This window comes from Scleropages formosus, chromosome 12 (genome assembly GCF_900964775.1).
Source record: "Scleropages formosus chromosome 12, fSclFor1.1, whole genome shotgun sequence".
Lineage (NCBI taxonomy): Eukaryota > Metazoa > Chordata > Actinopteri > Osteoglossiformes > Osteoglossidae > Scleropages > Scleropages formosus.
The window spans coordinates 25,246,302-25,272,894 of NC_041817.1; the positions used below are offsets into that span (position 1 = coordinate 25,246,302).

Below are 26,593 nucleotides of genomic sequence, written 5' to 3' on the forward strand. Positions count from 1 at the left end.
TTCTATGCAAGAATAAAAACAATCATAAGAACTCAATTGAACCACATAAACCCTGTGGTTTGAGGTAAAGCAGTTAGTTTCACAAGGTGTTCTGATGCTCCAGCTGGTATCACATTGCTATGCTGTCTTTTGTTCAGTTCATTTTCCAGTGTAAAACTCCATTCATACAGCTGAACATTTTTCTAGAAGTAGAATTTAGGATAAGTATTGTCTTCAAGGGCAAGAATAAAAATAGTCTTTCCTGGGCAGGAAATGAATTAGAAACTTGTTGGTCAAACAAAGTTCTCTGCCACTAAACCACTTCCCTCCCCCCCCAACTTCTCATTGGGGCTACAGCTGATCCTTCTATATTCTCTAAGGTCCTCTTTTCTCAGACATTTCAAAGCACCGATGGAACCCCCCAAACAGCAGAGTCAAAAGCATTTAGCTGCAGAAGGGCACTATACCATAGCAAGTATCTGTCTGCTTCTTATGTTAGTTTCTGTACTGTAAAAGCAGCTTCTTATGAGGCCTTCAGACTCCTCAATGTAGCAGGAAGCAAAGGAATCAAATGGCTGTGTTATGGGAACAATCCAGGATGTGCTGCATGTCAGAGGTCAGTTGTAAGGAGGCCTCGGGTCATGGACCCATCCTGCTTGGGCAGGCAGGTGACAGTGCTGAAGGTTAGAATGACAGGGCATTTAACTGACTTCACACACCTAGCCACAGTGCTGATGATCAACACACATCGACTCCTCAAAAGATACAAGAGATGTGACATGTCACGAAGAACAGAAGCAAAAAGACATTCTGGAAAATGATTCAAGATGTGGTCACAGCAGACGGGACTACCTGGTTGCAGTCACAGTGCGACACTGATAGGGACGAGGGCCAAGTGAAGCTCCTTCAGGATGGAGAGATGTCCTTTTCATTTCGTTGTGCAAAAGGCCATTTGTATGCTTACGTGGAAAAGGGACCGATGATGTTTCAATGCAAGTATTCAGAGAATTATATCAATTCTGATTCATTCTAAACAATTTTGAACTCAGCTCCAGGGAAGAGAACTCACCGAAGCCACTGGGACAAGCCATCTGGGAACTATCACTGGTTTTGGCTGGAGCTGCAGAAACGAGAAAACAGTGCGGTGGCTGTTAGGCACTCATCTTTAACTGCACCCTAAGGGGGCTCTTTATACTTGTTTTAGGTCTTGTTATGCAGAACAAAAGCATGGATGAGCAATCCTGGGATTGACTACAGATGATTCAGATTTACCACTGGGCTGTGATCCGTGAGGTCTATCAGATTCTCAGTCAGGTGCGAGATCAGTGGCTTTACAGAATCTGGTTTCACCTGCAGCACAAGATGTTGTGTCTGACTGTTTCCAGGGCAGCTTACCGTTATCAAAAACAGTACACTGCATGTGTCAACAAAAACCACAAAGATGGCATTGGAAACCAGCTTGTATAAACTGCCATTACCTTTGCAGAACCAGCCTCGCTTACAGGCTCAGCAGCTGCCACTGACAGTTGAAGGAAGGAGTCTTCCGTAGCTTTGAATTCAGTACTGGGTGGAGAAAAATGGTTTCGTCCATAAACAGAAAGCGCTGTTCTTGCTGTATAGAGTTAAACAGCAATGTATGCTGCGAATGTCACGTTTTGATTTTAAGTGTCCATTCAGGGCAGCCATGTACACATCACACATTATTCCAGCCATTAAGGTCTTCTGTGGGTAAGGTGCCAAAACAAATTGTTACAGTTGTGCCACAACACCCCCAGGGACACAGTGAGGTTTGCAGGGTGCTACAAGACTGTGGTCAATAACATGGTATTGTGGATGTCTGGGAAGTAGTGAGACAGAGTGGAGAAACAGAAAACTGCACCCTTTAAAGAGACTACTGGGATGACAGTGTTTGTGAGACACAATGAAAGTTCAAACCAGCAAGAGTTACTAGGTCAGAAAGCACTCATATCCACCACAAGCTGCATTGCTGAATGTCCACCATTCTCACAAACCTGAAAAATGAATTAATTCATTCCAGGTTTCAAGAGAAACTAAACAAGCTACATCCTGAGACATCTTCTCACCAAGCTGCCTGCCTAGTTGTGGGATTTGCAGAGGGGGGGGGGGGGGGGGGGGGGTATACCATACCTAGCACACTGCCACCAAGTGCCTAGCACAGTCTCTACAGTTGAACACACTACAGTTCCAAAGACCAGCATGGCAACAACTGAGGGCTGCTGGATCAGAACCAGTTTGTGCAACCAAAAGGAACATCATAGCAACTCCTTTTATGGAGCAGTAAACCTAAAGTCTTCCTCAATGCCACTGAACAAAGAAGTCACTGGCACAGCACTCCATACCTGTAAAATTACTACAGTAACATATGCAGATAATTCCAAGTGTAACCTACAACTCAGTGGAAAACTAAAAATGAATGTAAAAGCAGTTATGTAAAAACACATGAAAATGAAAGACAAAATTAGAGGGCTATAGGTACTGCTGTTATGACTCCAACTGTAGTCCCCTTAAGCAAGATACTTACTCTAAATTACTCTTGTAAAATTACCCAACTGTACACACACACACACACACACACTTTCTGAACCGCTTCTCCCATTCGGGGTCGCGGGGAGCCAGAGCCAAACCTGGCAACACAGGGCGCAAGGCTGGAGGGGGAAGGGACACACCCAGGACAGGACACCAGTCTGTCACAAGACACCCCAAGCAGGACTCGAACCCCAGACCCACCAGAGAGCAGGACCCGGTCCAACCCATTGCGCCGCCGCACCCCCCTAACCCAGCTGTATAAACGGGTAAATAATTGTAACTAACTTAGCATTGTAAGTTGCTTTGGTGAAAAGCATCAGTGAAATAAATGTGAATGTACAATAGCAGGCAGCACTTTGCAAATGTGCAACCTGAACAAAAATTAACACCTCAGTGACCTACATTCATGCTGGTTTTAAATACAGCATATTAATATTTACAACTCAATTAAGTTAAATAGTGGATGGCAGCAGCAGAAGATTTAAAAGCTTAGAGGCACCAGATAAAGTGGAAATTGGTGACACTACAGGACAATTGCACCAGTGGATGGCAGCACAGTGCTGTATAAAAAGACTGGCTGTTTGATCCCTGTTAGAAATGGCACCTTCCCTTCTCAACAAACAGGTGAGGTTCACCTGGGCTCAGAACAGGACACCTGGGTTGGTCTCAGAGTTTCTGTGGGCTTATGTTCCAGCTGAACACATGCTGGGGGCGAGACTCTACCTGTGTTGCCCCCTTGGACCTTATTCCTACAGCAAGGAAAGAGAGAAGAAAGACAAACAGGTAACAGAAGCCATGAGCAAACTATGTTATAAAAGCTATTTAAAAGTTAACACCTTCTGTTATATTGGAACATTTCACCATCATCAAGGTTTAACCTAAAACATTTACTGACAGCAAAGGGTCCAGTTAGGGTCAAGAACTCAAACGAGTACATTATGGAAAAAATTAAAGGAACCTGGGAAGGACAAAGCATTTCAATGGCGATGTGACAGACTACCACAGTGAAAATTCCTTCATATGCGAGTACCTTGCTTCCCGGAGGTTACAGTTCTTTTCCTTGGTCTTCAGAGGCTCTTCCCTTAGAACCTGTACATCAAAGCAGGAAGTCAGTTACATACCATTATTTTGAACATATATACACTATTCCTGTCTGACTCCTCAATAGTTCAAATTACTCAAAATTATTTTCCTATTTATATACCTAGGTATACCAAAAAGAATACTTTGTCATATCCTTCAGCATTCTGAATTATAATAGGAGCCCTCTGTGAATCCCACCTGTTACAAAAAGAAAACATTTTTCACTCATACCTTAAGCACTGCTGCCTCAGTCTCTGCCTTCAAAATGTTGCTTTTCAGTTTCTCAAGAGGGTGCTGCGAGGGCACGTTATTTGGGCAGTCCTTGACCAGCTCTGCAATGTCTTCCTGCAGAACAGCAAGCTGCTAATATTAAACACACATTAAATGCTTTTACTAAATAAACAAAAAACACCTTAAATTTGTTTACTTATTTTTCCAGCAACATATTACAACAAAACTACTCAGGTGACGATTATCACCAGTACTCTTTAACCGGCTGTTGCTTCTACATGGAAGAGTTGTTTAAGCTGTCCAAGATAGACCCCAAATATCACTTAAAATCAATGTTCTCTAAGGTCCATTAGGACTCAACACTGTAAGATGTACATTTCTGGGAGATACACCTGACGTATGTCCTCCCTGGTGGACAAAAATGAATGACAGGGCTTCTGGGTGACTATAAAGCACATAGCTCTCCCCTCTTGTATACAGAGGCTACAGTCAGGCTAGTTAAACAGAGTTACAGAGTCTAGGGTTAGTCTCCAACAGGTACTGGTACAAGGCAAATACAGACATCTACACAAGGTGAAATCAAGTTGATTTTGTGATATAAAATTTCATGAAGCTAGAATAGACCTCTGTGAACATTAATACATGAACACACAACTGGCAGTCTGGAAGCGGTGGAGGCAAAGAGTGCTTAAGCACAGCTCAGGAAGTCTGCTACCTCAGGTCCACCTACCTCTTTTTGACCCACTGCCATGACCCTGTTGTTCATGTGGATGCTAATGTCAGACCTGAGGGGGTCTGCTAGTACTGGGCTCTCCATTTCCACGTGCTGGAGGATTATGGGTGTCTCCAAGGCAACCAGGGCAAAGGGAGGAGCTTGTGTCTTCATACTGGAGCTAGAGCCTGTCACAGAGTAAACATTCACATCTGAACTCAAAATCATATTGGAACACTTTGCCTGAAAGTACAGCTCTTTAACTGTTCAGTATCATCTATAGAGGATAAAGCTCTGCACATTTTTTTGTTTTCTGTACAAAAGGGAGCACGTGCAGCATCTCACCACTGAGAGAGACACCATTCCCCACACCGACACTGGGTGCCATGAGAATCGCTGTAGGGCACACTTCCGTTGGCAAGCCTGCTGTTGCCGTGGGAACCGACACCCTGGCGACCTCTTCCAAGCATGTCTCCAGCAGGTCCTTTGTGCTGAGCAAATCTGCCACCAGGGGCAGGCTGCGGGCAGAAAGAGAAGCACATCACAATGTGGCTTGTGGATTAAAGGCAGATGAGTACAGCCCAGAAGCCCTTTAAATGCAAACCAAAAAGCCCACCTTCATTTAAAAATGCTAATCACTTACCAGCAGCCAAGCAAAAAATCCAATTATGCAAGGATAATCTTGACTTGGGGTTCCCAGAGCCCAGCAGTACATTATTAATGCTCTAATTACACTACAGAATCTGTGCCCGTTCAGGTCAATGCAAATTTTCACCAGTTAGAGCCACAACTTTACTGAAAACACAAACTGAATGTGTTTCTCTAATCTCCAAACACCAGTTCTCCCTCAAATTCTCTGCACAGGCAAGTTACTGTGTATAATGCGAAACAAAATGTGGCTACATTTTAAAGTGTAAAGACGACCCACAATAAAAACAACATAAAACCCAGGTATTGTCAGCCACACCCCACAGACTCCAATCTTTAAAAATGGGTATTTGGGTAAGAAGCTTCACTGCCCAACACAAAACCTGCTTCCCAGTTCCCAGAAATGCAGTCCTTCTCACACTGCATTCAGAGACACTCAACCAGCTCAGTGCACTACTCAAGCATGTGTGTGTTCGCAGAGTCCCTGTACCTCTTTGCCCACAGAAACCTGTCAACTTAAGTTCCCATAAGACTGGTCTGTCTGGGTCACACTGAACATGTGCTGAACAAACAGGTACTACAAAATTGCTTTTACAACACCAAGTTTACCAAAAACAAGCACATAGCAGCTTACACTATTACACATGAACCAGAGGTACAACAGAGTATTTAGTGAAATACAAGCACAGGCTGACCACCTGGCTTGGCTTGGGTACCAGCTTCCAGGTTTAGTCACCTTTGTCATGGGGCTACCTGCAGTTGCAAGACTGTGCTCTGGGGGGGGGGGGGGGGGGGGGGGGGGCACAGAGCTGTGAGGAACACGTTCCACACATGGCAGGACCACAATCATAGGCCATAAGAGGTTTAAGTACAAGTTGTTTCAGTTTTAATGGAAAAATATTACATGGTAAAGGCAATGAGCTCAAACCAGCAGTGCAGCTGCTACTAATTTAAAGAACCAAACAAAACATCTTTCCACACCCAACAGACTGATAGCAACTCAAAAATATCTAAAAATTCTACGAGATACAGATATTTGACCAAATTGGAAATTTGTACTACAGAGGATTTCTGTTGAAATGGTAAACCTGTAGAAGGGGGTGTGGTGGCGCAGTGGGTTGGACCACTGTCCTGCTCCCCGGTGGGTCTGGGGTTCGAGTCCCGCTTGGGGTGCCTTGTGATGGACTGGCGTCCCGTCCTGGGTGTGTCCCCTCCCCCTCTGGCCCTACGCCCTGTGTTACCGGGTAGGCTCCGGTTCCCCGCGACCCCATATGGGACGAGCAGTTCTGAAAATGTGTGTGTGTGTGGTAAACCTGTTAACAATAGACCTTTCGAAATATATTTTTATTATTGCGATTAAAACTAATTAAGCCAAAAGAAATGCAACACAATGCTGCAAATTCTGAATAGACAATCAGCTACAACATTTACAGGAAATAATTAAAAACACAATTCTCTTTTGATCATACCACAAAGTTGTAGGCAAGAACACTCAAATCATACCCTGGAGGGTCAGTGAGCATGCAGGTTTTTCGAATAACCATTAGATCAGCCATACATCATTATCGAGGCTTGTGCCCTCAAGGCAGACAGTGTTAATTAATGTAACAACACATAAAAAACCTCCGGGTTAGGATCTGAGCATCCCTGGTTTACAACTACAACAGAAAAATAAAACCAAACAGCACATAAAGTCTCTGTGGATGCCATTTGTTAAGAGGCTCCTCAAAGGCTGATCTTCTCTGAGTCCCCTCACTCCAGCCTCCGCATGTGGCTGGAGTCCTCCAGAGGGTCATTCCAAAAACCAGAGCAGGGGGGAGTTGACAAGCAGAGGGATCCAACCTGGAGCAGGGGGCATGTGGGGAAGAGGGGACTGGGGTTCCTTTCTGTAGGGTCGGTGGTAGGTAAAGGAGCAGGAGTCTGTATATACAGGAAAAGAATTCAGTGGTGGTGACAAATGGGGTTTGATGAAATTACCAGCAGATAGGGAACGAGAAGTCCGAAAGAGAATGTGGAAACACAAAGTCCAAGGAGATGAGAAAGCAGCGTGCGGTGTAAGCATAGATGCATGTGATCACTGCAACACCCTGTCATCTGTCTTGACTCTCTGTGTGGAGTTTGCATATTCTCCATGTTCAAGTGGGTTTTACATTTATTTGACACTTTTCCCCAAAGTAACTTATAGTATTAAGCTACTAATTATTTTCGTATTTATACACTTGGGTAATTTATTTGAACAATTCAGGGTAAGTACCTTGCTTGAGTATTACAGCAGAAGGTGGAATTTAGAACTGGGTCCTTCAAATGCAAGGAAGCAGCTGTGACCACTACATCACCTGCTGCTGTGTGTATGAGTGTGTGTTATATTTCTATATTTCACTGTGGGAATGGGTAGGCAACTAAGCAACTAAGTGTAGTGTATCTAGCATTATAAGTTGCTTTGGAAAAAAGGTGACAGCTAAACACAAGTAAATAATGCAATTTTTTGAAACTGTGACAAAGACCTGAAAGAGGATTTAGAAAAATTCTCAGTAGAAAAGCCCATCTGAATAGCATCTCAACATTACAGGTGAGCAGTAAGAAAAGGTGACTGACAGAGTACACAGCAGAACATCAGTGTATAAAAGACTCAAAAAGATGTGAAGTGCAGGATTTTAGAAAGGATTTCACTCGCTTGGACGGACAAAGCCGCAAGAATATTTTCAGACCATATGTGGGAATATTATCACGAGACTGTGAGCAGGGAGGATGAAACCTCATCCCTTAGCATAAGCACATACTGAGGGGTAGACTGATGTGTGTCAAACTGGCAGCTGGCATATGCTGCTGGCTCCGTTACCCCATACCAAGTCCCACTTCACAGTGCGTAAAAAGAGCAGCTTGAACTTTCATTTCAATCATGTGTTTTCTTGCAATTTCTAGAAGATTATTAAAAGAAAGGCTTGATCTCAGGGTTGAAAAAGAACCCATAGGCCCAGACGGTAACATGAAGGAATGAACAAAAGCAGGCATGGACCGAAGAGCAGAGGGTAAGTACTAGAAAACCCAAACATCTTTCTAAGGCTGACTATTCCCACTCAACACCATTACTGCTGAGTTTATAGCCTTATTTAAGCTACACAGTGCAAAGACTGACAGCTGAGTAAACTCCTCAGATTGCACTGTCACCAACCTTACAAGTCAAGGGCTAATTCAGTACCAACACACTAACCTGTGGGTGAGCTTTGTCACGTAGACTATTCAGTCTATACATTGTTACAATATGTCACAGTATTTGGTCTTAATGAAAGCTTGCATAATTAAATTCCATCACTTATGCCAAAACCGGCTACTTTTAAATAGCTCCAGAATCTACTTCTGAAAATACGTAAATACAAACCCTAATTTCTCAGTGTTACTCCAAGGTAATTTCACTTGAATTGACGTGAACTTTTATTAAAATTGTAAAGGCAAGTCTCCTTTGGTTTTTTAAGTGGAATTAAATAGGTTCCCATTAATCTTTCAAAGCTGTAATTTACAGATCAATCTTGAGGTTTGAGTCTTGACATGAGGATTTAAAAATATATATTTTTTTTTTAAAAACTGAATTTTTCTTTGAAAAATTTAACCTTGTTGCAGTGGCACAAATTGCAATCCAGTAGGACAGTAATGGATTGCATTCCCCATTATCACCAAAATTCTGTAGTTGGACTTTTCCAGAATCTGGGGAAAAGGTTCCTTCTGCCCCTCCTCCACCTCACAAATATCTGACTGGAAAGAGGGATAAAGCCAGCCTTAGCTGAGAAAAACCAGGCCAGTTGATTTGATAGCTTGCCAAGGTTAGTAAATCACACGATGAGGCTGATAAAAAGTCTAAGAACAGGGAGATGACACCAAAGAGAGAAGCCCCACAGTACCACAACTCTCATTCCATCACAGACCGAACTGGTACTAGCAGGGAACAGCGACACCGGAACAGCTCCTGCCGAAGCAGACCCAGTCTAGCTGAATGAAAGAGAACCTTAATCAGCAAGCCCTTCTCACCAAACCATGGGTCAGATTTAGTTGGCCAACTGAATGCAAACTGTTCCCTGATGGGTACGTACCTCGTGACATAGAAAATTGATTGTTAGATTGCTTTCAATACAGCAAGCTAGAACAAACAATGTGCATTTTTAAAACAAGAACCAAACAAAAAATAGTGATTTCAATAGCAGCATAATTGGCTGAAGCGGTTTAAGAATATACTCTGAAACTTGTGTTGCCTGACTGCAAACTTAGGTTGTGCAAAACTGTTAATTTTCCGCTTCAGGATAAAATATATCCTTTCGACAAGATCAGCATTACACAGCCCCTGGCTTCAGTCTAATTCATTAGACCAGCAGTGCCCTAATCTTGAAAAAGATGCTGCTGGCATTTTCCAGCAGACCATTCAGATGGAAATGAGTCTTGTCCCCAGTGTAACTAATTTACTTAAGCACTAATGTTTTTCTGTAGGGACACCTGTAAACAGGTCTATACTATGAAAACACAACATGGGTCAGGACAGTAGATGCCTTGTTCAGATCAGATGACAGGATAACTGATGAGGTAGGAGGAAGTGATGTCAACTGCTATACACACACACACACACACACACACACACACACACACACACACACAGAGAACTGTGCTGTTTGAATGAGTGGAAGAAGGGAGAACCCTGTTAGACACTGGAGAAACCACGTTATTGTACTGCCATAACATTTCATGTACCTCTTCTCTTCCAAATGGCTGGCCCGAGGGCTCTTGGGGAGGTCCTCGATTTCCAGTGGACCTGTGTTACCATGTGATGTAGCAACAGGCATAACATTCCAGGGGATACTGGGCTGCTGACACAAAAAAATTCATGTGGGTTAGGGTTTTTGGTGGAGGGGCATGCTGCACAGAAAATATACCCAGTGACATAATAAAGAACTGGTCCTTCACACAGTGAGCAAGGTCTGAACAAACACCACAGTACCTTGGCTCCTTTGCTTAGATTTGCTCCATTGTTGTGTGCTCTTGAAAAGGGGATGAATGGAGTCAGGATTAAACAGAACGTTCACTAACAAAGGCAGACATTGCATTTTTCAGAACAATGTTAGGAAGGTTTTCAAAGGCTTGTGTTTATTCAAAGCATTTCTAGTAAATCAAATTCACCCTCATGTTCATTCTGCTGTAGAACTGTTCTTGAGAAACTTAAGGTTAAAATGGTCATATCAATATGCTAAGTTGGTCATTTAATAAACCCCACCTCCATCATGTTCTCATCTCAAAGCTTGATGAATTTATTTGACAAACTTTCAGCCAGGACAGTTTAGTCTCATTGGCACACAGCATAAAGTATGGCGTGCCTAGCCACAGCACCAACAGCTGCCTGAGGTTTCAAGTTTCAAGCTTTATTGTCATATGTATTTGAGGAACACAATGAAATTCTTGTGTTCTAGTCCTCTCTTCCCAGTGCAATATACATTGCGGGGGGGAGAGGACAAAGGGGGCAGTGAAAAAATATAAAAAACAAAAACACAAGCCAAAATAATACTGAAAAAAACATTACACTAATGCAAGGGCATTAAGATAGGGGAGTCCAGTAATAAATCAAACCTCTTCCCTGCCAGATTGCAGGTGAGTGTCAGTCATCACCCAAACGTGGAAGACAACACAAGTAAACGGACAGTGAAAATGTTCTGAGATCCTTTCCCAACAGCACAAGAAAAGGATAATCTGGAATGAATACTTACTCTTGGTTTTGGTTGGCAGCTGTGGAGATAATCAAAAAAAAGTGGATTACTGATACTCAACTTTTTACCTTACTTTAATATTAAATTTATTTACACACACTTATAACCCTCACCTTTTGGCTGTAATGTCCGCCTGGAATAGCGACGGCTAGGCCTTCTCTCAAATGACGCCGACCTCCTGGCTTTGCAAGCCTTTGTGGCCTGGTATTCAGTCTTCCCACTACAGGTTTATGGTGTTGGTGGCAGCAGCGGGATCGCATAGCATAGTCAAAACATTTATTTAAAAAACAAATATATAGATGCACACTTGTACGCCTTGTTATGACTATGTGAGATACACATTTTCAAAGAGCATTTCACAATTAACTTTTGTATTCTGTATTTTCTTCACCGTTCTATATGAATAATGTCTCTATTGCAGAGTGAAAATGGGCTGTGCCTCTCCTTGGAAGGTGTCCCTATGCAGGCAGAGTGTGAAAGTAATTGATTGCAATGTAGTGGTTGGACTATCAAAACAGACTTTCAGTCCCAATTGTATTCATAAGTTGAGGTCCAAGTCTATCTTGATAGGCTGTGAACCAGTTGAGGTTACTTTGTACAGAAGTTCAACAGCAGTTGCTTCTTTGGCCAAAAAAAAAAAAAAAAAAAAAAAAAAAAACTACAGGCTTCTTGGAAGGTTTGAAAGTTTCTAGAACCAGAGTTCCTTTTCTGGACTATGGATCTCTTTAAGAAGCTGATGAATGCTAAGGAACCATCCAAGAAAAATATAAATAAATTGAGAAAATATTGCACTACAAACTGATTACCTTCAACCAGAATTGTCATAAACAGAAATACCAAACAAATATTCCTTTAAAAAAAAAAAAAAAACCTTTGTATAGTCAGTGCTATTTTCAAAGTAAGTTTGCACATCATGGAACCCCTGAAGGCCATTCATGAATCCAACAGAGGTCTATAAACTCCAGGTTAATAATCCTCAGTTTAGACATAGAATGACCTCCAGTACACCCCAGTCCCTGCTCAGAGAGCTCAGAAGGACCATGTGGAGTAACTCATATAGCTGAAAACTGAGTTTCTCCTTCAAATAAACAGCAGGAAAGAAAGGGGAAACATTAAATTTGTTTTCTGTTTCAAAAATATGTTTTTTTTTTTTTTTTTTAGGGGGGGTGCGGTGGTGCAGCGGGCTTGACCGGGTCCTGCTCTCCGGTGGGTCTGGGGTTCGAGTCCCGCTTGGGGTGCCTTGCGACAGACTGGCATCCCGTCCTGGGTGTGTCCCCTCTCCCTCCAGCCTTGTGCCCTGTGTTTCTGTGTTAGGCTCTGGCTCACCGCGACTCCGCTTCGGACAAGCGGTTTCAGACAATGTGTGTGTGCGCATCTTTTTTTTTTTTTAATCATTAAAGAAAGCCTATGAGCAACCCCACTAGAAACACTAACCTTTGCCCGGGGCAGCACAGTGGCACAGCGAGTAGCGCTGCTGTCTCACAGCACCTGGGTGGTGCAAGAGAATGGGGTTCGATCCCAGCTCAGTCTGTGTGGAGTTTGCATGTTTTCCCCATGTCTGCGTGGGTTTCCTCTGAGTGCTCTGGTTTCCTCCCACAGTTCAAGGACATGCTGTTCTGGTTCCCCCATAGTGTGTGAGTGTCACGGAGTGAGTGTGTTTCACTGATGCATGGATGAGTGACCCATTGTAAGTAGTGTATCTAGCAATGTAGTCACCTTGGTGAATAAGGTGTGTAGGCTAGTAACACTACATAGTATCCATTGTAAAGTCGCTTTGGAGAAAAGCGTCTGCTAAGTGAATAAATGTAAATGTTGTACCATGTATATATTAATGTATTTGTATTTTCTCAGTATACCGTTTGGGTCTCTCTTGCTATGACTCAGTTCTGTTGTGTTAATAACAATAAAAGACTAAGCTCAAGTGCAAGCAAATTCACCCCTCAGCATCGCCAGAATGACTGTCTACGGCAGAGAACCCACCTGTATCGGAAGCGTGAGCCCATGCGGAGGAAGCCAGAGTGAGTAGAACTATTCTGGATAGGGCCGCGCAAACGGAAGAAGGCATGGTGCTCCACAGCACACTTCCACAGGTGCTTGCAGGCCTTAGGGTGGTCCATACGGAACACAAATGTATGCTCCTGCTCCTTCCCCTGGAAGACAAACTTCACAGTCAACAACATTGATAGAAGCTTCATCCACAGAGCACCTAGCACCACTGACAAAAGTGGTAAAAGTGGAGGTAAGAGGACTCATAGGTTCCTTAACAGTTTCACAGCAATCTGTCCTCTCCTCCAGCAAAAAAAGCTCCCCTTGAATCAAAAAGCAAAAGCTAACAGGAGTTTGTTGTTGCTCATTAATCCAATTTCCATCAACTGAGGCCATTAAAATTCCCTCACTTACCCTTATTAGTTATGCTGCTTGCACCAGTACTCTACTTTTGATGTGTTTTTGCTGTAAGAGGTGTGGTGTAGAATCAAAACACCTGTGTACAGTCTGTTGTGCATGCTTCAAAAGAATACAAAAGGGATTGACAAACAGAAACAGCACAAGTTCACTGCAAGTTCAGTCTAGTCTCGAAGTTTTTTGGTTGAGCAGCTGATTCTGGTCATACTGCTCCTGTACGAGTTAGTCTGAGGCCTGCCCTAGCCTGTCGGTAATGTGTCACACAACAACATTCCTTCACACAATACAATCTACATTTCCCTCGGTTGCCAGTCACAGCCCATTTGCTTTCACAACTAATGTGTGTGAGCTATTCTAGAACCAATAACACTTTGCTACACCACTACAACAAAAAAGAAAACAGCTGCTTTACACAGTTGCTACTCCTGCATTGTATGTAAATGTTTGTGTACCTTATTTAAAAAAAAATTAAAAATTTGTAGGAAGGTTATCGGGATTCATCTATCCTGCATTTTATGCACCTACTCCAGTGGTGAACATTGGTACATTAAGTGGAAAGTAAACTAGGTTTACTTAAGAATCACATGTCTGCAGCTATGTCTCTTTGTCTTAATGTAATGCACAAATTTGTATTTTTTGCTGAGATGTACGTCACTTTGGAGAAAAGCGTTTGCTAAATGAATAAATGTAATTGTAAAAACAAATGAGGTCAAACTGAACTGTTAAAATGTAACACTGTGGCTAGAAGCCTGACACATAGCAACCTAAATGGCTCTATAAATCAGGTACTTCAGACCACAAAAAAGCCAGCAGGGAACAAAGCAATTTTATGGATTATGTCAAAGCCTATCGCATGGCACCTATCCAAGCATCTCTAGGCACAGACCTTGGCTACTAAACAGCACATTCTATGAACTGTTACTAACAGTACTGAGTGGATAGCACTGTTTTTATGCTAGCTTAACTGCTCAAATTGTGCAAGAAAAGAATATCAGAAAAGAAATCAGTTCTGTAACCCCACTCAGCTGTCCAGTCTCTAGTAACACCAATGTCAAATCTGTCTCCAGTAAGAACTTCATGAAACTTTGCAGTCTTTTGCACAGTGATCATAAAATTTAACATGTTTTGATTCTATGTAAAGACATAGCATATGGGCAGGTATAATACATTACTTCACCTGCTTCCTGCATTACCTGTTCATCATCCTCTACCACAACCAGTGTGAGCTTGGTCTTTCTAAAGTCTAGACGAGTTATCTTTGGCCTGAAATGAGAAAAATTATGAAGTTTTTAACAACAGAAAGGGTTGTTATAGATACATGTCAATGTAGAATTTTTCCTCCACATAAAGAGGCTCAGACTGCATCCCCTCACCAGAAGAAGAGGCCAATCTTGGCACTTCCCTCAAACACTAGTACTCCAGTAGGGGTCAGACCCAGGCTGTACTCGTTACCATCTCGAGCCTGATTGGATTGAAAAGAAAATGGAGTCAAGTGCAACTTTCTCTGACCAGTTTAATTGACCTTTAACATTACTTGGTGCAATAAATTATCAGACATCAGTATTCATCCCCATTATACAGTCTCCCATATCCAGTTTTTCCATGTATTCAGTCCACAGTTATTACATTCACATTTATCAATACTATTTTTTAGTCTAGATTTTCATATATTCAGTGTGTAACATCAGGTCCAGGCCCACGACATTCATTCCAAAGAGATAAACTAAGACCACATTTATACTGTAGTATACATTTTATTTAAATGGGACATATAGCCTTTGCTATTGCAGCCATGCACGTGATTCAAAAAAAGTTTTGGTGACCAGCGTACAGTTTCAATAAACAAAATAAATAAAATAAAAAAAGCTTTCCAAACACAAATATAGTAATATAAATTACTGTATAGTAACAATGTTACCATTTGTTATTCCTTATATTTTAATGCTATACATAACTTTTTGGCATTATTAAGAGTGATTTTGGAATGAATTCAGGATAGGCTTAGGAAGAATTAGAGCTTTACCCCATAAGAAATAATGGTATAAGTAATTTCATTATCTGTTTTTCTAATATGCAGTATGTCTTTAGGATCAAACTAGAACTGGTTAACAGGGGATATGTGTACATTGGAATTGTGACGCTAACAAAGATGCTACTGTAGGGCTAAGCACAATATACTAACACCATACAAAGCACACTGCAGAACGGCACACAAGAGTGCCAGGTGTGACATCACTGTCACTCACCCTGACCAAGTGCATGTCCACACCATACATCTCCAGCCACTTAGCCTTGTTCAGGTAGTTGATCTCTGCTTGAGCTGGTGTCTGACCCCTGGGGGGCGATGGATGCATGCCAATTTTAAAGCGAGCATGAAATCAGGGTACACATCATGTCTTTGATAAAGCAGCAACAACAACAACATGACATTACGATAGGCATTCAGTTCAAGTTTTTCAAAAGCAAAAGTATATTAACCAGGTCCATGGGCAAAAGCAGATCTGAGTAGCCAGATCTGGCATAACAGTGTCATTATACCCAAAAAAAAAAAAAAAAAAATTAAAACACAAAAGGAGCTCCTGTATAAGTTTGTGACCCATGTGGCTACTACTATATAGCAATGCTTGTTTTTAAAATACACTTTAATGTACCAAACAATTTGAAAATTTCTCCCTTTGTATTTTGAGAATTCATTTAACTAACCGACACTCTTTCCAGGCTTTGTAGATTGCAACCTCCATTTCTTCCATCTGATCAGGAACAAAGCGAAACTCTGACACCAGATCCAGGTTGTGCTCTGCAGGGTCAAAGTCACCAAGCTCAGCTAAAACAAAAAGGTCGGCAAAGGGTCAGCTTTGAGGCAGCCCGAGGATCATGAGAGAGAAACACTGCATGTACTAAGTACACATACATTATTTTGTAAAATGAATGTAAAAATATCCACAAATTTCCCCAATATGTGTTTTGTTCCTATACCTGTCCAAAACTGATAAAATCAGCAACATTCATACCTCATACAGTTGGTCTTGAAAGTATCTGAACCTTATAGGTATGGTCATTATTCTTGCACAAAATGTTAAAATAAACTTAGAAAACCTACATCTTAAAATAAACTTATAAAATTAATAAACAATTGATTTACACACCTGACTATTTACCTACTTGGGTTAACCAATACAACTTTGGCTTCACTAATTTTTGCACCTGCACTACTTCCAGTTTTCTACATGATTTCCTCTATATCAACATATGGAATTGATCAGTACAAACCTATTATTTCAGAAGAGAAAGAGTGATTCTCATTAAATTTTGTAGGTAAATTAAGCATTTTGTGGTCAAACTAAGGAATACAAGGGCTTCACATACTTTCAAGTAACGTTACACATTCGTTCTTCCAAATTACAAATTTCCAGTACTTCATAGGATCAGATGCATCTCTCAGCACCCTCACTCTTCTGAAACAAAAATAATGCCTTTTTCTCTGGAAGATAAAAATTCCAGAGACAGTGAAGATGAGGTCTACACACAAGCCCAAGAACCTGGAGGTTACCAGGCAACAAGCTCCATACTCATCACTGGAATAAGATATAATCATAAGTGTGTATCTGTTAAATTTGCAAGACCAAACAGATGCATGCAGAGACCTGAAAATGATTTTGGAAAGTATAGCTCCTACATAGTCTGTGCTCAAAAAGTTATCAGGATAACATTTTGATCCCAGCAGATACTGATCTGAATTATCATTAGGATTCAGTGTATAGACTTTCTACAGTGTCCCACAATCTTCCTTCAACTTTTTGTTTTTGTTAAAACATCCCCCAAATAATTAAAAACCAGACAAACAAACCATTAGCACTTTCTTTGGGTCACAAGAGGTATGCTGCTTTTCCTTTTAAAAAACTGAATATTTAATCCTGAGGCATTTTCAAGGGTGGCAACAGGACCCCATTTACAATACTGAGATAAGAACCCAGGACATGTCAGGGACTTTATTGACAGAGCAGATAAAGCACACCCTTGGGTCAACAAGCATGCCTGAAGATAACTTGGAGGCTGGATAAAACCGCCTACACGCTTCCCTAACTGCACCCATCTACAGACCATGTCAAACTTATTTAATTGAAAAGCTTGAAGAAGGCTGTCCTAATAAAAGCACATTTATTACCTAAACTTAGTTTGTGAGGGCAATTGAAATGTCAATGAGGTAGCTGTAAATAGAACAAAACATTTAGCAAAAAACTTCTGAAATGTGATCCAATGGGTGTAGGGGACCCCGGAAATCCATCAGGGCTGAAAATCTTCTGTTGTAGTAATTTTACAACCACAACACACTCCCAATATCTTCCATCTAACACACACCAGGGGAGAAGCAGAACTCCATTTCAAGTTTGCATAATTCTCATTGGGTTTAGCAGAAAAATGTGCTTTTTCCTTACCCTTTTTAAGTAATAGGCTACAAACTACCTGAGACACCATGACTATGTTGAACTCATCAGAGGTCCAGAGTGGTTAACAGTATAAGTTTTGCTGATTACCTTTCATCATTCGTGACACTCCTGCCATTTCTAGAACACAAGAGCGCCGCAGGTTTGGCGAGCTGGTGGTTTGAATTACTCTTCTCCATCTATCCCAAAATGGGTACAAGTGAATTCAGTTCTCAGGGTGAGAATAATGTGATCCCTGGATCAATCCCTCCCAATACAAAGGATTAATGATGCCCCAACTGTGTCAAGAACTTGAGGTGTGCAGGGGGTGCTTACCTTGCAATGAGAAGGCTGCCAATTCCACTGCTGTGTCAAAAGGACATTCTAACCTGAAAACGATAAAGAGTTCAAATCAATTATTGTGTTGTGTTCGCTAACCAAAGTGAAGGGGGAAAAAAAAAAATCTCTAAATATATAAAAGGCTAACTGGAGACTGCAGCCAGTACACACAACAGAAAGATGGCACTCAAATTCTGGAGACAACAAAATGTAACAATCCACAGTGTCATTACAAAACCCCGCATTCCCAGCAGTTGAGCAACACTTTGGTCATCTTCTTACAACACTCATGTCACTAAAATGAACTAATGCCTAAACTGGGGTCTGAACTTGAATGGGGGGGAATGTATTTTTACTAATCTATAAAAGTATAGTTATATTTAATGAATAAATAAATAAGCACATGCACTGGTATATCGCAAATTTGTTTTTAACCTTTAGCTACAGTGCTGTGAAAAAGTATTTACCCCCATTCTTATTTCTTCTGTTTTTGTGAATATCTCAGTTTTAGATCTTCAAACGAAATATAATATAAAACAGAGGCAACCTGAATAAACATAGAATACTGCTTTGAATTTTTGTTTTTTTTTTTTATTGAAGCAGAAAAAAAGTTAACACCTATCACCCATGTGTAAAACTAATTGCCCCCCCCTTAAACTTAAAATCTGGTTGTGCCACCTTAGCTGCAATAACTGCAACCAAACGCTTCCGATAACTGGAGATCAGCCTTTCACAGCACTGTGGTGGAATTTTGCAGAACTGCTTTAGTTCAGCCACACTGGAGGGTTTTCCAGCATGAACTGCTTGTTTAAAGTCCTGCCACAGCACTTCAGTTGGTTTGCTATTTTTGAGCCATTCAGAGATGGACTTACTCCTATGCTTTGGACCATTGTCTTGCTGCATAATCCAGTTGTGCTTGAGTTTCAACTTATAAACTGAAGACTGGACATTCTCCTTAAGGATTTTCTGGTAGAGAGCAGAACTCATATTTCCTTCAATTACTGCAAGTTGCCCATGCCCTGAAGCAGCAAAGCATCCCACACCATCACATTGCCACCATCATGCTTAACCATAGATATGATGTTCTTTTTGTGGAATTTGCGTTTGGTTTACATCAGATGTAACGGGACCCCTCTCATCCAAACAGTTCCACTTTCAATTCATCAGTCCACAGAACATTCTCCCAGAAGGTTTGAAGATCATCAAGGTGTGTTTTGGCAAAATTCAGACAAGCCTTAATGTTCTTCTGGGTTAGCAGTGGTTTTCGCCTCGCCACTCTTCCATCGATGCCATTTTTACCAAGTGTCTGATAGTGGAGTCATTAACAGTGACACTTATTGATGCAAGAGAGGCCTGTAGTTCCTTCGATGTTGTCCTCGGCTTTTTGTGACTTCCTGGATGAGTCATCGCTGTGATCTTAGTGGAGTTTTGGAAGGGTCACCACTGTGCCAAGTCCCCCCCCCCCCCCACATTTGGAGATAATGGCTCTTACAGTGGTTCTTTGGAGTCCCAGAGCCTTTGAAATAGCTTTGTAACCCTTCCAAGACTGATGTATTTCAATCACCATCTTCCTCATCATTTCTGGATGGACAGTGTTACTGGGTAAGACCTTTTAACCAACTCCAGTCTGTTGAAAAAGTTCTACTTAAGTGTTGATTTGATTGAACAGGGCTAATCAGGCCTGGTTGCATCTAGTCCAGCTGAACCCCATTATGAATGCAGTTTCATAGACTTGGAGAAACCTACTACAGTGGCAAATACATTTTCACACAGGCCCCAGTTAGTAATGCATAACTTTTTGGCTTCAATAAGTATCATCATTTAAAAACTGTATTTTGTGTTTACTCAGGTTGCCTTTGTTTTAATTTCTGAAACAATTTAGTACAGGATATACACAAAAACAGAAGAAATCACTATGGGGGCAAATACTTTTTTCCACAGCACTGTGACTCTTTCAGTACAATAGATTTCCTTTATAATCCTATGTATTTTATGTATTTAAATAGATTATTCCGAGAAGGGGTCCATAAGCTTCAACACACTGCCAAAAGGGAGCAAAGCATAAAGAAGTTTAAGAACCCCTGCCTTAGAGCCTGAAGATCAAATCACTATAAATTCAATACAACCTAATCAAATTATAGCAACAAATCACATTCCCTAAAGGGAAAAACAAAATACAGTGCTGTGCATCCAAAGACAGCACAGAGATCCCGCTACAGCCAGGAAGCAAAGGAGACACAGCTGCACATAATTGCAAAATGTCAAAATGCATTTAAAAAAATAGGCAATGCTCATATCAAAGTAAGTGACAGAAAAATCCAGCCTTGGAGCTTTTTTACCCTCACACAACAAGTCCACGCAAATTATTAGGACAGCGGAAGGACTGAATAAGCAATAGCCATCACTCTAGCCATCTGTACCGCTGCCAAGCTGGGATACGAAACGATGCTTCACAGCTGCTCCAGTGTTCTGCAATGCCTGTCATCGGCAACTGCATGGGACACAGTCATTCGTTTGAGCTACTACACCCATATGGCCAATATGGACCAAAAGCCAGCACAGAAATTTAATTGCTGCTGATGAGGATGTATATAAATAATTCTACTAAAGACCTGAAACAGTTACCATTATGCAACTTACAAATTTCAAACACAAGAGGTATTAAAGTATTAAGTTAATTTATATGATTTATCAAATTATGCAATCTGACAAACTGTAAAGAGCTACTTACTTTCCACTGAGAATATCTTGTTTCAGCTGCAACACAAATAAATATCTGAGGAGAAAATAAGTATTTTAAGACACCAATACTGTTATATTATTCAAAGATATAATAATATACATAGATTAACCAGCATTAAAGTAGCATCACCGTAACAAGACTACGCAATGCTTAAGCACCACATGCCATGGCTTGTTGTAGAAACAAAACTTGGTTACCTTGTGAGCTCCTCATGCAGGTTGTTGGGTTCTGAAGAGTAAAACTTCACCTTCATGTGGAGGCAATATGGGGGCCCAACTGTAAAAGATCACTCTGTGTGAATGTGCATGTGTGTGCTAAATTTATCTGTATTATTCATTCAATTTATTTTTTATAGCGCTCTCTACTCACACAGTGACACAGAGCACTGAACAATGGGATAAGACAAATTACCAAAAAATCTGTTCCATACACTACTGGGAAAATGTCACATAACTCATCACAAGAGAGAGTAAGGACTTACTTTGTACTTGCTTTTTTATGCTTTTCGTGTTATCCAGCCAGTGCTGCAATAAGAGAAAATGTTTCTTACATCATAACACAACCTTTTCAAAAACATACATTCACATTACTGCTGATTAACAACTGGCTACATCTTTTTAACATTCCAATTACACAGACAAAAGATCACATTCACACCAAAAAATTAGTGTCAAACTATTTCATTTTACCATTTACATTTATTAATTGACCAGGGGATTTTCTTCAAAGCAAGGTACATCTCAGAGAAAAATGTAAAGATTGCATTACATAAACAGGAAGAGAAATTTGAATCCATACACATGATTCCAGAGCACAGTCAGCTTGTCACAATCCATCATATGAACTAGTATACATCACACAAGCAGCTGCATAGAAGGTTTATGCATTATTCAAGAATTTCTAAGTAAAAAATTAAACATTCACACATTCATCATGCACTTAAGAGACTGGGGAAAAGTGAGTCCAAAAGAGGAAAGCACAGTGCAAGGCTAGGTAAATACAGGAAATAGGGTGGGAGATGGTGGCGTGACTGTAGCTCTGATGAAGAAACCCAGGGGTCCATTGCCATCACCTTTCCACTCCCCGACATTCCACACTTGCCTCTGCCACCCCCAACCCACCCTCTGCACACTAGTGCACTGCTTTGATGTTCTAGCTGCAGAGGAGGGCATCCACCCGCCCACCTGGTCTGAAAGAAGACCTTCAGGTACCCAGGAAGCTCAGGATAATAAGGTATAAAAAGAAAAACTGCCATCTTGTGTGCTGGAGGGCAATGGCTTGTGCATACCGGCACTTGTGCAGAGTCCATGAAGCGCAACCCAAAGTAGTCCTTCTCCACAACATCCAGATGATACATGATCTGGTCAAACAGTTCCTCCCCTTTAGCATTTTTCTACAAAGGAAAAAGACATAGCTCATAACAGGGGAAGGAAGGTGGTGTTATCAGAGCTACCCACTGTGATAGAATAAGCATAAGAATAAGGTTAATGTAGCAGATGGAATAAGGAGGACACAGTACCCTGTGCAGTCCCTAATGGTGGAGGCTCATCACTGTCAGCAAAGTTCATACCACAGCTAACTGTAATCAACCAGCAATATCTACCTTGGGACAGACCCTGGCAAAAGCTCTAAATGCACCCCTTAATACTGGAAGTAAAATCAGTCAGAACCTGTTCAAGTTGCATCTTCTAAATTCTTCTTAAAACAGTTAACACACTTGAGCCAACAATGTAAACACAATTCCATGCTGTATTCTGTGTATTATTTCAACTAGAAAGCAGGAACATATTTCACCACTGAGAGGTGAGAACACAATATGATACTGTATTTTCAGCTTTTTACCCACCTGAAATTAACAAAGGGTATTTCTAAATATTGAAAATACCATGCAGCAGAGCAAACATGGCTGAAAAACCAAACAGCAGAATGACATCTCCCCACTGACACAGACCCAAACATGATCAGTTTTAGCACATGCAACAGCTTTGAAGCCACCACAGGACCAGTTAATGTAGATATGAACATGTAGACTGAGTGTGAGCTAAAGTTGCACTCCATGTGGGCTGTTACAGGAGACCTTCTGGGTGCTGTTAACATTACTCATGTTACTCATTTACTGACTACCACATAAAATTGAGGAACCCTGAGGGGGAGCCATTCTAAATGCACAAACAATAAAACTTAATGTCCATGAATAATTTTGTGTTAGTGTCTACTGTTTATTCATTCTGCAGACACTTTTGTCCTAAATCAACTTACAGTGTTAGTGTCTAGGAAAGATGTATTTTTTTTTAAAAAAAAAAAGTTGTTCACATGATATGTCTGTCACACACCACACACACAATTATAAATGAAAGGAACATACTTAAGAGATGAAGACATAGACCTGTTTAGCTGTGCTCAGACTGTTTTGTAAAACAACAGCTTAATGACTTGAGTGCCAGTATGTCCTAGAGCTGAAACTACCCACTGTCCAGCCAGTCTGACAAAAAGTGAAAGGACACAAAGGGACAATTGTGAGTTGCAGTTATGGCAACCCAAGGAACCTAAATCCAGCTTGTCCAAGAGTTTCGTGCAACCTGTCGCAGTTCCTCTGTGCAAGGAGCACACTGTCCACAAGTTGGAAGGAAACACAACCTTTACTGTGCCCCCCCAAAGGGTAATGTGACCCCCATACGCATCAAAGGCACCATTTAAAGCATTATTCAAGACAGGTTTTCAAAAAACCAAACAACCATGCAGAAGTCATCTTCTGAAAAAATGGAGTCAAGAGTGGGCTGTGCCATGTCTGGTTACTAATAACTAATGGATCCAGAAAAACAAAATAGGCAACCAGCAACAGCCTCCTTCCTGAGATCTTCCTTCCTGAAATCTCAGCTGCAGCTCCAAATTCTTATCTACACGAAATCATGCGCTGCCTGCATCTTCAGACAGCAGGAAGCAGCCAGTTGCCCAGACTCCACTAAAGTGGGACAACTCCCTCACAGATTCAGCGACCCACTGTAAACATGAATATCAATCTACAATGTTTAACCTCCCCCTGACACCACTTTCCAGCAGGGAGCTGTGTAGGGACCAGTATCACCACCAGCAAGTGGGAATCATGAGGATTTATTATAATAAAAAAAGCAAGCTGTGTTACACCACTTTGATGTCAAAGAGAGGCTGTTTATTCTATGCGCTACCCAGAGTTAACCCCATTGGGAACCATTTGTCAACATATATCTTTATCCCAATTTATTTAGCCAGCACCAACAGGAGTTCATCTGTCAGATGAGACAGAATGTTTAAATAAAAGAGAAATTTAAAATATCCCTCTCAACTGAGAACACAGACATGATTCCATGTTTGCCACAAACACAAAGCCACTAAAAAAACTGTTCAAAAGCTTGAGAAGCCTATACTATGAGTTTAAATGTATTTTAATGACACTGTCCATTTTGTCAAAACAAACACTGCCAAAAACAAACACAATGGTTATGCAAAATAACATTCTTGTTTTAACTCGCAATGATACATATTAAATGCAACTTCAACAAATGTACTGAATTCTTTGGATATGTACTACGGCATAAAAGTAACACAGGATTACTATGGCTTCTTAAATCATAAACCCACATAAAGCAGCATTTAACTTTGCGCAACACCCCATTTTCCACTAAGCTGCTAGACAGAATGAATGGATATTCTAGAAATCTTTAAGAAACACAAAGAAGCAGCAGTGATTATTTGGAATTTGTTGCTGGCTTATTCAAAGTGATTTGTAGTATGGACATTTTATTAGAGCAGTTCAAGTTAAGTGCCTTTCTCAATGTTATTACAGCAGAGTAGGTGAGAGTGGGGCTTGAGCTAGCAACCTTCGGCACACAAATCCAGGTCCTTGACCAGTATGCTACGTGCTGATGAAAAAATGATGGCGAAAACCCATGCATCTCACCGGCAGGTCTACACTGACATCAGTGCCATCGAGCAGGGACACACGGCAGGTGATGATGGACTTGGCATCACCGGCAGCTGGGATGTGCGTGGTGGATCTCTGGGCCTCGCGGAGCCGCGTCTTCTCCGTGTTTCTGCGAACGGACCGCCGGCCCAAAGTCCGTCGAAAGAAACTCAGCATATCTGGGGCCCAGTGTGTCCCACCTGTGAAGAAGGAAACAAAACAAGGAATCTACTTTTGCTGCTGAAACACAAAAACACTGTACAACCATTGAACAAGATGAACGACTACTTTGATTTAAGGTGGTCCTACTTAAAGGTGGTTCATATCCCCAACAGCTGAGTTATTGATCTGAAAGTCACTGTTAGTTCAATAGTTGCTATCTGCAACTTTCGAGTTATTGCCTGTTTGATAGGTAACTGTTCAGGTATGGTGACTGTTTATTCATTCTGGGGACACTTCAATTTACAGTGTTAAGCTACTTACAATGATTTACCCATTTACACAGTAAAGAGTCATTTTTATCCAAGCAATTTACATTATTAGATTAGTGCACAAGGCCAGGGCAGCAAAAGGTGGGTTCAAACCTGCTATCTAAATCTACAGATCTGAAAACAGCAGCTCTAACCAAAACTATGAATTTTCCAGACCAATGTGTTCTAGAATTTTCCAACCAAAAAATTATGGGAATGTGCATGAATGAATTTAAGTTGCAAGTTATTACCTGTTTGCCAGGAAATAGTGACCATTCATTGCCAACCTGCATTGCAAGTTTTTACTTCTTCAGCAGGTAAGGTATCAGCGTGACAGCGACCGATATAATTTACAAACCTGTGTGTGAGTTTTTACCTGTCTGAAATGTAACCCTGACGTGACACAGGTCAGGTGGGTTACGTTGTATCATGTATGTTAAAACATTATTATTTCGAAGTTAGTCTGGCAGCAAAATATAATCGCCCAAATTATAAACATCAACAATATAAATGAAATATAACCAGTGAGAGGTGTGACGTCGTTTGCTAGAATTCATGATGAACTTCATCTTCTGCAGTGTAGAAACCAAAGGTAACCTTTTTTTTGTGGAAGTCCGGCAGCAGTACAGGCTTTTCCTGTACCGTCTTGCTTCTCCACAAAAAACGCATCAAATTAAACCGCGGAACTCTGGCAGCGTCTTCTGTAAAATTAGGACATGAATTTGATAACTCCATTATCGACGTTCTGACTATTCGCTTTACCAAACGACAGCGGTGAAAAGACTTCCCTCAACATGCTGCTCCCTCTCGTGACGCAGAACTAAGCCTACCGCGAGCCTACCGCGAGCCGAGCGCGAGCGTTTCCGCGCGCCACCTGTGGAGCCGCCGTCCGGGGATGCGGCGCGGCACGGCTCGCCAAAAGGACCCGCGATGTCCGGGGGAGGTGTGGAAACGCACCACCAGTGCGTCCGGCCGCAGTAAATAAAGGATACACGATGAATCAATGCACATATTAGACATAAAACATACCCCAGCTCTGACAGATCCAAACTCAATTTTCGTTCCCCCTCTGACTTTTCAGACTTTTTTTTCCCCTCACTGTTCTAGGAGACTACATTCCATGCCGGAAATGACGTAAAGCGAATCTGGATTTGCATTTAAAGGGACAATATCAGGAGTTGTGCGGGGGAGCCGAGCTAGACAATGATCTGGACATGATGAACATGCTAAACTAGATGTTAAAATTATTTTATTATTCACACATCTTTGAGAAATTGCACACTCCAAATTCACGTGAAGTTCTCTGAAGATACTGATGCAGTGGGGTTCTTAG

At 41.3% G+C, this 26,593-nt stretch overlaps 1 protein-coding gene across 1 annotated transcript; it reads right to left on the reverse strand.

Moving 5' to 3' along the window:
- On the reverse strand, positions 1–26,381 carry LOC108930614 (band 4.1-like protein 5). Its single transcript, XM_018745970.2, has 26 exons — positions 26,290–26,381; positions 24,788–24,990; positions 22,139–22,243; positions 21,332–21,374; positions 21,048–21,126; positions 20,839–20,883; positions 18,105–18,157; positions 16,048–16,168; positions 15,591–15,678; positions 14,718–14,806; positions 14,538–14,607; positions 12,922–13,091; positions 11,055–11,161; positions 10,942–10,960; positions 10,182–10,221; positions 9,935–10,050; positions 4,898–5,070; positions 4,571–4,740; positions 3,841–3,954; positions 3,557–3,615; positions 3,162–3,275; positions 1,458–1,542; positions 1,252–1,329; positions 1,049–1,099; positions 832–938; positions 1–656 (listed from the first exon to the last, which is right to left on the reverse strand). The coding sequence occupies exons 2-26, from the start codon at positions 24,965–24,967 to the stop codon at positions 590–592; spliced, it is 2,343 nt and encodes a 780-aa protein (XP_018601486.2). The 5' UTR covers positions 24,968–24,990; positions 26,290–26,381; the 3' UTR covers positions 1–589.
- Between the last annotated feature and the right edge of the window lie 212 nt (positions 26,382–26,593).